Raw genomic sequence first — 12,479 nt, 5'->3', positions numbered from 1 at the left:
AACTATTCACCTGTTTAACTATTCACCTGTTTACCTGTTCACCTGTTTAACTATTCACCTGTTTACCTGTTTACCTGTTCACCTGTTTAACTATTCACCTGTTTACCTGTTCACCTGTTAAACTATTCACCTGTTTACCTGTTCACCTGTTCACCTGTTTAACTATTCACCTGTTTAACTGTTCACCTGTTTAACTGTTCACCTGTTTACCTGTTTAACTATTCACCTGTTTACCTGTTCACCTGTTTACCTGTTTAACTATTCACCTGTTTACCTGTTCACCTGTTAAACTATTCACCTGTTTACCTGTTCACCTGTTCACCTGTTTAACTATTCACCTGTTTAACTGTTCACCTGTTTAACTGTTCACCTGTTTACCTGTTTAACTATTCACCTGTTTACCTGTTCACCTGTTTAACTATTCACCTGTTTATCAGTTCACCTGTTTACCTGTTCACCTGTTTACCTGTTCAACTGTTCACCTGTTTACCAGTTCACCAGTTCACCTGTTTACCTGTTTAACTATTCACCTGTCCGCCTGTTTAACTATTCACCTGTTTACCTGTTCAACTGTTTACCAGTTCACCTATTTAACTATTCACCTGTTTACCTGTTTAACTATTCACCTGTTTACCAGTTCACCTGTTTACCAGTTCACTTGTTCACCTGTTTACCAGTTCACCAGTTCACCTGTTCACCTGTTTACCAGTTCACCTGTTTACCAGTTCACTTGTTCACCTGTTTACCAGTTCACCTGTTCACCTGTTTACCAGTTCACCTGTTCACCTGTTTACCAGTTCACCTGTTTACCTGTTTTCCTAGTTCACCAGTTCACCTGTTTACCTGTTTACCAGTTCACCAGTTCACCTGTTCACCTGTTTACCAGTTTACCTGTTTACCAGTTCACCAGTTCACCAGTTCACCTGTTTAAAGTGAACTTTACTTTCACTTCATTATCAACATGTTTCTTTATTTCCTACCTGACCCCCTGAGAGCAGAACCTGGTCTCGTTCTTCAGTTTCCTCTTTGATCTCTTTGCTTGTATCAAATTAATATTACAATATATTATTAAACATCTCACATTAATAAAATACACATCACATATATGTACAATATTTGATTGACTATATATTTTATATATATATATATATTTATCATTCCAAAATGTATCACATATAAAGTTTATTGTGCATATATTAAAAAAATATCACTTCAATATTAAAATAAATACCACATATGACATACAATACATATATAGTAAAATATATCACATATATATTTGAATATATATCACATAGTAAAATGTATATCACATATGTATTACAACATATATATATATATATATATATATATATATATATATATATATATATATATATATATGTTGTAATACATATCACAGTACACCTTCTGCACATGCTCAGTGAGCATGTTTAATAACATTTTAAACTAAAGAAGAGCTGATGTGAGAATAAAAACACGGAACAGGAGTTGAATAAAATCATTTTTAATGATATCCGATAATAACTGAACTCTTGGATCGTCTCAGAATAATAACAACAGCAAGTTTATTAAATTCTGTCAGCTGCGAAGCAGAACGTTGTTTATAAATCTGTACACGTCAGGAGGAGCGACTTCCTGTCTGTCGCTGAGCTACACAATAGCTGTATCACACACACACACACACACACACACACACACACACACACACACACACACACACACACACACACACACACACACACACACACACACACACCGTTTCAGATCTTTAATTTCATGCAAACACGAGTTGAGTCAAAACGTTTTAAATTCTTTGTCAGAAGTGATGCTTGTAGTTCTCCTTGTGGCCTCCAGGGGGCGGCATCACCCATTACTCTAAATATTATAATTCAAGCTATAATAGTCAAATCAAACTTCACATTCATATTAAAGCATATATTTTATCAGCTTAGATGCATTTTTTTTGCCAATAATTTCATTTTCTATCAACGGCAAGAAAATATTTAAGTCAATAAATTTTGATGTTTCTGAAATAAAAAAATAAAACGTGAGTTAAAAACACAAAAGTCAAATATCAAAAAACAACTTCTGAGACTTTTATTTTGACATCTGCAGCCGAACACCTGAACCAGACCTGAACCAGACCTGAACCGGACCTGAACTGGACCTGAACTGGATCTGAACCAGACCTGAAGCAGACCTGAACTGGTCCTGAACCGGATCTGAACTGGATCTGAGCCAGACCTGAACCGGACCTGAACCAGACCTGAACTGGATCTGAACCAGACCTGAAGCAGACCTGAACTGGTCCTGAACCGGATCTGAACTGGATCTGAGCCAGACCTGAAGCAGACCTGAACTGGACCTGAACCAGATCTGAACCGGACCTGAACCGGACCTGAACTGGATCTGAACCAGACCTGAACCAGACCTGAAGCAGACCTGAACTGGACCTGAACCAGACCTGAACTGGTCCTGAACCGGATCTGAACTGGATCTGAGCCAGACCTGAACCAGACCTGAAGCAGACCTGAACTGGACCTGAACCAGATCTGAACCGGACCTGAACCGGACCTGAACTGGATCTGAACTGGACCTGAACCAGACCTGAACCAGACCTGAACAGGACCTGAACTGGATCTGAACCAGACCTGAACTGGTCCTGAACCGGACCTGAACCAGACCTGAACTGGTCCTGAACCGGACCTGAACCAGATCTGAACTAGATCTGAACCAGACCTGAACCGGACCTGAACCAGATCTGAACCAGACCTGAAGCAGACCTGAACCGGACCTGAACCAGATCTGAACCGGACCTGAACCGGATCTGAACTGGATCTGAGCCAGACCTGAACCAGACCTGAACCAGACCTGAACAGGACCTGAACTGGATCTGAACCAGACCTGAACTGGTCCTGAACCGGACCTGAACCAGATCTGAACTAGATCTGAACCAGACCTGAACCGGACCTGAACCAGATCTGAACCAGACCTGAAGCAGACCTGAACCGGATCTGATCAGACCTGAACTGGACTTGAAGCAGACCTGCAGCATGGCTGTGGTAAAGCGTGGCGCTGTCGGCGCTGACCACCATGTGATTGGACTGATCAGCTGCGAGCTGATTGGCTGACAGGTTGATTGACTGACTGCGTCCTGATTGGCTGAAAGCTGCCATGTTTTAAATATTTAGACCTTACTTTTTTTTGCATCCAAGATGATTTTTTTTTTCTGTGCAATATTTTATATTGAAAACGGCAGAAACATAAAAACAGTCTGAACTTCCTGTTTCTGCAGCTTCACCGTCCCGATACTTTTTAACAAAACCTGAACCACAACCAGCAGACAGAGGCACACAGACTCAGGGGGGCAGGTAGACCAGGTGAGCAGGTGGACCAGGTGAGCAGGTGGACCAGGTGAACAGGTGGACCAGGTGAACAGGTAGACCAGGTATACTAGATGGAGATGGTAGACTAGGTGGACCAGGAGTGGACCTGGTGAACAGGTGGACAGATGGACCAAGAAATCAGAATCAATCTGAGATATTATATAATATGTTTAGAAGCTAGCAGCTTCTAGTGTCCAGTAGAAGAAGTGAGAGCACCGGGGCTGATGGGAAATGTAGTCCATTACTGTGGAAAACAGAGATGTGTGGGTGTCTGAAAGCTGATTGTGTTTCTTTCTTAACAGTCCAACAAGACGTGACATCATTAATGTTTCAAACAGCAAGAAAACGAACATATCTCTTCTCCGAGCTTTTCAAAATAAAATACTTCTTTTTTTAACTGAAGCGGGAGAGACAACAGGGATTCAAACCAACAACTGATGCTTACCGGCGCTCTGACATCAATATAAAGCAGATTCTCATTTAACATGTGAGTTGCTTTTTTTTTTTAAATAGTTCATCGTGCATTTAAAGGTTGTTTGTGACTGAAGCCCCTTTTAAATGGACCCTGGCTTTTATTGTGAAGGCTTGAGGTTTCAAACTAGAGACACTGGAATGACCTGTCTGTCTGTCTGTCTGTCTGTCTGTCTGTCTGTCTGTCTGCGGCTTTAGAAACACTTCATGAATATAATAAAAGGAGAAAAATACTGGACATTTGTACATGATAGAGAAATAACAGAATAGTTGGCTTCAAAATAAAATGCAGTCGTCATCAGTTGAACGAATGATGTCAGGATTCAAACACTGAACTCCAGTGACATTACATGACTTCACTTTAATTCATGAGTGAGTTCAGTGAAGGTCTTTAACTGTGACAGGAAGTCTCAATTCACTGCTAGCTGAGCCTAGCGTTAGCATATCGAAGGAACAGTTCAACAGTTTTTGTAAAGAACTGGAGTCAGGATGTGTTTAGCCTAGCTTAGCACAAAGACTGGAAGCAGGGGGAAACAGCTAGCACAACAAACAGTTCCAGCACACATTGTTTACATGTTTGTGTTCATGTTGCTCACTGATGTGTTAACCTTTGGATAAAGCCACACTAGCTGCTTCCCCCTGTTGCCAGTCTTTAAGCTAAGCTAAGCTAACAGCTACATTGACAGCGTTCTGACTCCAGCTCAAGAAATCAGAATCGATCATCTCGTTTCAAACAAAATGAATAAATGTAGAGTTTAACAACAGCTTGTTTGTTAAAAGAGGCTGCTGGCTAGTTAGCCACCAAACACTTAGCTAACGTGAGTCCAGCTCAGACTGGAGCGAAAGAGAACGACATACAGGAGACGACTTGTTCTTCTAGAACCGGAGGAACTAGAGGACCACAGACAAAATATAGCACCCCATTACAGAGTCATGGTCGAGGTTATGGATTATATACCTTACTGATATGACAGAGTCAAAGTCGAGGTTATAGATTCTATAACTTACTGATATGACAGAGTCATAGTCGAGGTTATAGATTCTATAACTTACTGATATGACAGAGTCATAGTCGAGGTTATAGATTCTATAACTTACTGATATGACAGAGTCAAAGTCGAGGTTATAGATTCTATACCTTACTGATATGACAGAGTCATAGTCGAGGTTGTAGATTCTATAACTGATCTGATATGACAGAGTCATAGTCGAGGTTGTAGATTCTATAACTGATCTGATATCTGATGATGTGCGTGTTTCATTGTTGCTGGTCTTCTTTGGACCAGAACCTGAATATTCAGACCCATCATTAGAAGCGGTCGAGTCCAGGCCGTGTGATCCTCAGATCACAGTCTTTAAAAAATGCATAGAAGAAGAAAGATCACCCAAATACCCTTCAGAGAGAGCAGGCTGAGGGGCGGGGCTAAAGGGCAGCGCAATGGTTTGTGGGAGTTGTAGTGTAACTGCAGAAGGCGTGCAGACACAAAGACAGACAGAGAGACAGATAGACAGACAGAATGTTTAAAAAACAAACAACATGTAAACGTGCATTGAACAAACTATTTATCATGTGTCTTTTAGGTCATAATTTCATCATATTTACATGCTACATTTCATTTAAGTGAATTAAATGAAACAATCTGTTGTGTTTATACGTTAAAATTATGCAGAGGGTCATCCCGGTGGCCCGATCCCCCAATCTATATCTATATCTATATCTATATATATATATATATATATATATATATATATATATATATATATATATATATATATATTGAGCAAGTTAATGGAAAATTAAAATAATCCTAAACTTCAGCCATTAAATATTCAATATATAATAATGAAAAAATAGAAACGATGGGTTTCAGAGTGGGACAGGAAGTGGCGAGCTGTCTAAACAGGAAGTGGCGGTGTGTGAACAGGAAGTGGCGAGCTGTGGCGGTCGGTCTGCAGGACGAAGGCTGAAGTAAAATGAGGCACTTGTTATGATCCAGAGCTGCAGGTCCGAGGGTCCTGACCACAGCTGGACCTGAACCGTGTGTGTGTGTGTGTGTGTGTGTGTGTGTGTGTGTGTGTGTGTGTGTGTGTGTGTGTGTGTGTGTGTTATGGCTCTGTTACATCATCAGGGCAAAGTTTTTAGTTTTTTTTGTACAAGCAAGCAGGCAAATCGGATCATCTGTGGTTAATCTCTAACAATAATAATATTAATATTAACGGCGTTGAGCCTCTACAGCTTTATAAAAATAAAAAAATCATTCCAGTGATATTCACATGCTCAGATTACAGAATCACAGAACAGCAGCTTCAGCCGGGCGGCTGGAAGCTTCTCATGTCGTTTGCATACGAGTATAAAGTTCATGATGAGGAGGAGGATGAAGGTGGTGGAGGGGAGGCCTGGATCACAAGGACGACCCCGATCAGTGGTATCACGAGGCCGCTGATCAATAATCATCAGGAAAAAACGTTTCCGACTGACTGACTGTTAGATCGGGAGGCTATATATATATATATATATATATATATATATATATATATATATATATATATATACGCGTATATATATATATATATATATATATATATATATATATATATATATATATATATATATATATACACGTATATATATATATATATATATATATATACGTGTATATATATATATATATATATATATATATATAGAGTTGATAAACTCCTCATGACGCCACGTGAGTCACAATAGACGGAAGCTGTTATTTGTCGAGGACCAACTTGACCAAAAATACAGTTTAAACACATCCTCATTTTATGATTTTATTATCCATTAAAAATAGTTAATTAAAGGTGACAGTGGTACTTTTTTGATTTGCTATCAGTGTGTTAATAAAAGGTTATTTCATATTAAATTACATAATCAATATGCAGCTGTAATCTGTTTTAAACATGATTTTATCTTGATTCTACCGACCAATAAAAATATTGATTGCTCTTCATTGCGGGTCCTCGTCAGTGATCTGATTGGTTCGTTGGTTAGAAGTTAACCAGCGTCGTGATACCAGAGTTAACCTGAGTTGAGCCCAAAGCTAGCAGGATAACGCTGATCTGGCTCCGTGATACAGGTCTCAGGATGCACTGAGGGATGATGGGTAAAATAAAAATCTGATTGTTAGTTAATTCGTCGGCTGTGTGAGAAGCTGTTATGTCATTGGCCAATCAGAGGCCTCAAAACCCGCCAATCAAAATCAAGTCCTTTGTCTTCTTTCTTCTCATCGTCCAATCAGAAACAGACCATCTGCTGTCATCCAATAAGACGCAGGAAGAGGCGGGTCTTCTCTCCACAAGCCAATCGGAAAAAAAGCCCTTATAAGTAGCCTAAAAAAGAATCTGTGAATGAAAAAGGAGTGTGTTCTCGGCACGAGCCAATCAGAGAGAGAGCACGCCCCGCCCACTGAGCCGACTGCCAATCAGGACGTTCGTCAGCCTCTGGGGGTTCGGCTTCAGCCAGGGGCCCGGGGCGTCGTCCTGCTGCCATGCGGCTCTCCTCCAATCGGAACCCTCCCTCCGCCCGGCCTCGGCGATGCTGGCCGTCGATTGGCCGACCTCCGAGAAGCCGCTTGCTGATTCGCTGTCAGACGGATGCCGGCGCTCGTCGCTGTCGTCTATCGGCATGAGGAAGGAGAACGCCGCACCTGAGCTCCCAGAATGCTTTGCGTGGCGGGAGGTGATGTCATCTCTCCTCTCTCCCCTGTCCTCCTCCTCCCTGTCGGCCTCTGTCACCCTCCTCCTCCTCCTCTCCTTCACTCCTCCAGACTCCTCCATCCCCTTAAGCGGCAACGTGTCCCAGGATTGAGCACTGATCCTGGGTAAGCTCCTGCTCCTCCTCTCCTGCTCCCTCTGGTGGTCTAGCTTCTCCCTCTCCCTGACGGTCTGACTTCTCCTCCTCCTCCTCTCCTCCTCTTCCTCATCTTCCTCTCGTGCCTCTTCCTCCACCACGTCTAGGTCCAGATCAGGAGGCCCTCCTCCTCCTCCTCCTCCTCCTTTTCTTCCTCCTGTTCTTTGTTGAGTTTCTCCCTCTCTCCTCATCCTCCTGTTCTCTCCTCCTCCTCCTCCTCCTCCTCCTCCTCCTCCTCCTCCTGTATGACCTCCTCCTCCCCGCTGCAGGCTGAGGGAGGCGGTTGTAATGGTTAATGTCTCCTCCTCTTCCTCCCCTGCGGGTGAAGAGGAGGAGCGTGGGAGGGCTCCTTCCTCAGGGTCTGAGAGACAAAGAAATAAAGACGTTAAGCTGCAGTTCATCCAACGTCCACTAGAGGGAGTTGTGACCAAACCCAGCTTCTTCTTCTGATGTTTAGATTGTGTTATATATACTGTATATATATATATATATATATATATATATATATATATATATATATATATATATATATATATATATATATACAGTATATATGTGTATATATACATATATACATGAACACCCTTATATATATATATATATATATATATATATATATACACACAGATGTATATATACACACGTATACATGTATACATGTAGCTATATATACATGAGTATATATATATATATATATATATATATATATATATATATACACACACACCTTTACACACATGTGTTACTAACATGTTAATAACATATTAATACTGTGTTATTACCATGTTAATAACGTGTTAATACTGTACAATGACACGTACCTACCATGTCCACCACATTACATGACATTTTAACAGTGACTTCTTGTTAAAATGTTCTTATGTGACATGAATCCCGTGAAGGAAAGTAAAAGCGCAGCAGATGAAGACGTGAAGACGAAGGGATGAGAGTGAAAGGCGGGAGAAGGAGAACAGGAAGTTACCAACCGCGAGTTTTCAGTGCGTCCGATCACGTAGAAGCAGGGTTCCCCCTGCTTAGAGTTGGTCATACAGAGAGACAGGCTGGACAACTCTACTGAGGAAGAGGAAGAGGTCGAAGAGCAGGACGTACAGAAGGAAGGAGGAAGAGGAAGTAGAAGTCAAGAGAATCCAGAGCTGTGATTGGTTGATTCAGGTTCAGAGAGGAAGTAGAAGAATCACTGAAGGATTTAAAAATCTAATCTATCTAACGATCTCTCCATTATTTATATAGTAGTATTTATAAAGTCGACACAGGTTACCTGTGTAGTCAGGTGTTACATGTTACCTGTGTAGTCAGGTTTTACATGTTACCTGTGTAGTCAGGTGTAACAGGCTACCTGTGCAGTCAGGTGTTACAGGTTACTTGTATAGTCAGGTGTTACAGGTTACCTGTATAGTCAGGCGTAACAGGTCACCTGTGTGGTCAGGTGTTACAGGTTACCTGTATAGTCAGGTGTTACAGATGTAACAGGTTACCTGTGTGGTCAGGTGTAACAGGTGACTTGTGTAGTCAGGTGTTACAGGTGACCTGTAGAGTCAGGTGTTACAGGTTACCTGTATAGTCAGGTGTTACAAGTTACCTGTGTAGTCAGGTGTAACAGGTTACATGTGTGGTCAGGTGATACAGGTGACCTGTATAGTCAGGTGTAACCGGTGACCTGTGTAGTCAGGTGTTACAGGTTACATGTGTGGTCAGGTGTTACATGTTACCTGTATAGTCAGGTGTTACAGGTTACCTGTGCAGTCAGGTGTTACAGGTTACCTGTATAGTCAGGTGTTACATGTTACCTGTATAGTCAGGTGTTACAGGTTACCTGTGTAGTCAGGTGTAACAGGTTACCTTTGTGGTCAGGTGTTACAGGTTACCTGTATAGTCAGGTGTTACATATGTAACAGGTTACCTGTGTGGTCAGGTGTAACAGGTGACCTGTGTAGTCAGGTGTTACAGGTGACCTGTAGAGTCAGGTGTTACAGGTTACCTGTATAGTCAGGTGTAACAGGTGACCTGTGTAGTCAAGTGTTACAGGTTACATGTGTGGTCAGGTGTTACATGTTACCTGTATAGTCAGGTGTTACATGTTACCTGTGCAGTCAGGTGATACAGGTTACCTGTATAGTCAGGTGTTACAGGTTACCTGTATAGTCAGGTGTTACAGGTTACCTGTGTAGTCAGGTGTAACAGGTTACCTGTGTGGTCAGGTGTTACAGGTGTAACAGGTTACCTGTGCAGTCAGGTGTGACAGGTTACCTGTATAGTCAGGTGTTACAGGTTACCTGTATAGTCAGGTGTTACAGGTTACCTGTGTAGTCAGGTGTAACAGGTTACCTGTGTGGTCAGATGTTACAGGTGTAACAGGTTACCTGTGCAGTCAGGTGTTACAGGTTACCTGTATAGTCAGGTGTTACAGGTTACCTGTGTGGTCAGGTGTAACAGGTTACCTGTGTAGTCAGGTGTAACAGGTTACCTGTGTGGTCAGGTGTTACAGATGTAACAGGTTACCTGTGTGGTCAGGTGTAACAGGTGACCTGTGTAGTCAGGTGTTACAGGTGACCTGTAGAGTCAGGTGTTACAGGCTACCTGTATAGTCAGGTGTAACAGGTGACCTGTGTAGTCAGGTGTTACAGGTTACATGTGTGGTCAGGTGTTAAATGTTACCTGTATAGTCAGGTGTTACAGGTTACCTGTGCAGTCAGGTGATACAGGTTACCTGTATAGTCAGGTGTTACAGGTTACCTGTATAGTCAGGTGTTACAGGTTACCTGTGTAGTCAGGTGTAACAGGTTACCTGTGTGGTCAGGTGTGACAGGTTACCTGTATAGTCAGGTGTTACAGGTTACCTGTGTGGTCAGGTGTTATAGGTATAACAGGTTACCTGTGTGGTCAGGTGTTACAGGTGTAACAGGTTACCTGTGTGGTCAGGTGTTATAGTACAGAGCCGGGTCACCTGTCAGGTGTCTCACCGTAGTCGGGCACGTATCCGTTTCCCTTCTTGAGGACCAGGTGGATCCGGTGTCCTCCTCTCCTGATCTGCTCCACAGCCTGACTGTGAGTCATCCCTGATGTGCTGTCTCCATTTATCTCCACCAGCTGGTCCGACACCTGAGGCACAGGTAGACAGGTACATCAGGTACACAAGTACACCACGTACACAGGTACACCAGGTACACCAGGTACATCAGGTACACCAGTTACATCAGGTACACAAGTACACCAAGTACACAGGTACACCAGGTACACCAGGTACATCAGGTACATCAGGTACACACATACACAGGTACACCAGGTACACCATGTATATCAGGTACACAGGTACATCAGGTACATCAGGTACACACATACACAGGTACACCAGGTACACCATGTATATCAGGTACATCAGGTACATCAGGTACACAAGTACACCAAGTACACAGGTACACCAGGTACACCAGGTACATCAGGTACATCAGGTACACACATACACAGGTACACCAGGTACACAGGTACATCAGGTACACCTTAGTTATACATCACAAACGCTGCAGAGGGACACAACAATACGTCTGAACGACCACAGGGTTCTGCTGATGGACCGAGAGAGACCAGACAGGTGAGCCAGGTGTTCATCTGGGTTCAGGTGGGAGGGGCTTCTAGAGGAGGTCCTGATGATGTCACCCTGTCTATCTCATGGAGAGCTCTCATTTTGAATATTTAAGGACACACCTGGAGGAGCAGCTGAATGTGTGATGCTGTTAGTGTGTGTGTGTGTGTGTGTGTGTGTGTGTTAGTGTGTGTGTGCGTGTGTATGTGTGTATGTGTGTGTGTGTGTGTGTGTACCTGGATCTTGTTGCTGCGCTGGGCCTGCCCCCCCTCCATCAGTCCCAGGACATAAAGCCCCATGTTGTACTCGCTGCCCCCCCTCAGAGAGAACCCGAACCCTGTGGGACCTCGGTCCAGATCCACGTTGTAGAACCTGGACTCCTCCTGAGAGACAGACAGACAGAGAGAGAGAAAGACAGAGAGAGAGACAGAGAGAGAGAGAGAGAGAGAGAGAGAGAGAGAGAGAGAGACAGACAGACAGACAGACAGAGAGAGAGAGAGACAGAGAGAGAGAGACAGAGAGAGAGAGAGAGAGAGAGAGACAGAGAGAGAGAGAGAGAGAGAGAGAGAGACAGACAGACAGAGAGAGAGACAGAGAGACAGAGAGAGAGAGACAGAGAGAGTACTAAAGTGTGTACTGATACTAGTACTAAAGTGTGTACTGATACTAGCACTAAAGTGAGTACTGTACTAGTACTAAAGTGTGTACTGATTCTAGTACTAAAGTGTGTACTGATACTAGCACTAAAGTGAGTACTGTACTAGTACTAAAGTGTGTACTGATACTAGCACTAAAGTGAGTACTGTACTAGTACTAAAGTGTGTACTGTACTAGTACTAAAGTGTGTACTGTACTAGTACTAAAGTGTGTACTGATACTAGCACTAAAGTGAGTCCCGCTGACCTTTGACCTCCCTCTGGATGTCTTCATGTCCAGGTCGGCTCCCGGCAGAGAAGACGAGTCTGAGGAGACAAACAGGATCCAATAGAGAATTATAATATTGTATATTTATACACAAATATATATATAAATATGTGTCTATGTGTGTGTGTGTGTGTGTGTGTGTGTGTGTGTGTGTGTGTGTGTGTGCGTACGGTGTCGGGGTGTGATGCTCAGTCTCAGCGTGTTCCCGGCCCTCCTC

General features: G+C 42.8%; 1 protein-coding gene across 1 annotated transcript in view; it reads right to left on the bottom strand.

Moving 5' to 3' along the window:
* Positions 1–7,268: 7,268 nt before the first annotated feature.
* magixa (MAGI family member, X-linked a) overlaps positions 7,269–12,479 on the bottom strand; it is a gene marked incomplete at its 3' end in the record, with an annotated part of 20,316 nt that continues 15,105 nt past the window's right edge. The window contains exons 16-20 of the mRNA XM_079226427.1: positions 12,433–12,479; positions 12,242–12,300; positions 11,575–11,721; positions 10,719–10,857; positions 7,269–8,098 (exon numbers count right to left, since the gene is read on the bottom strand). The exon at positions 12,433–12,479 is cut by the window's right edge and continues 148 nt beyond it. Of these exons, the coding sequence (XP_079082553.1) occupies positions 7,269–8,098; positions 10,719–10,857; positions 11,575–11,721; positions 12,242–12,300; positions 12,433–12,479 (1,222 nt within the window). The remainder of the gene's footprint in view (positions 8,099–10,718; positions 10,858–11,574; positions 11,722–12,241; positions 12,301–12,432) is intronic.

The sequence above is a fragment of the Taurulus bubalis genome, assembly GCF_910589615.1.
Source record: "Taurulus bubalis genome assembly, chromosome: 11".
NCBI classification, from domain to species: Eukaryota; Metazoa; Chordata; class Actinopteri; order Perciformes; family Cottidae; genus Taurulus; species Taurulus bubalis.
The sequence above is the reverse complement of the archived record's forward strand: the minus strand, read 5'-3'. Positions and strand labels throughout refer to the sequence as shown.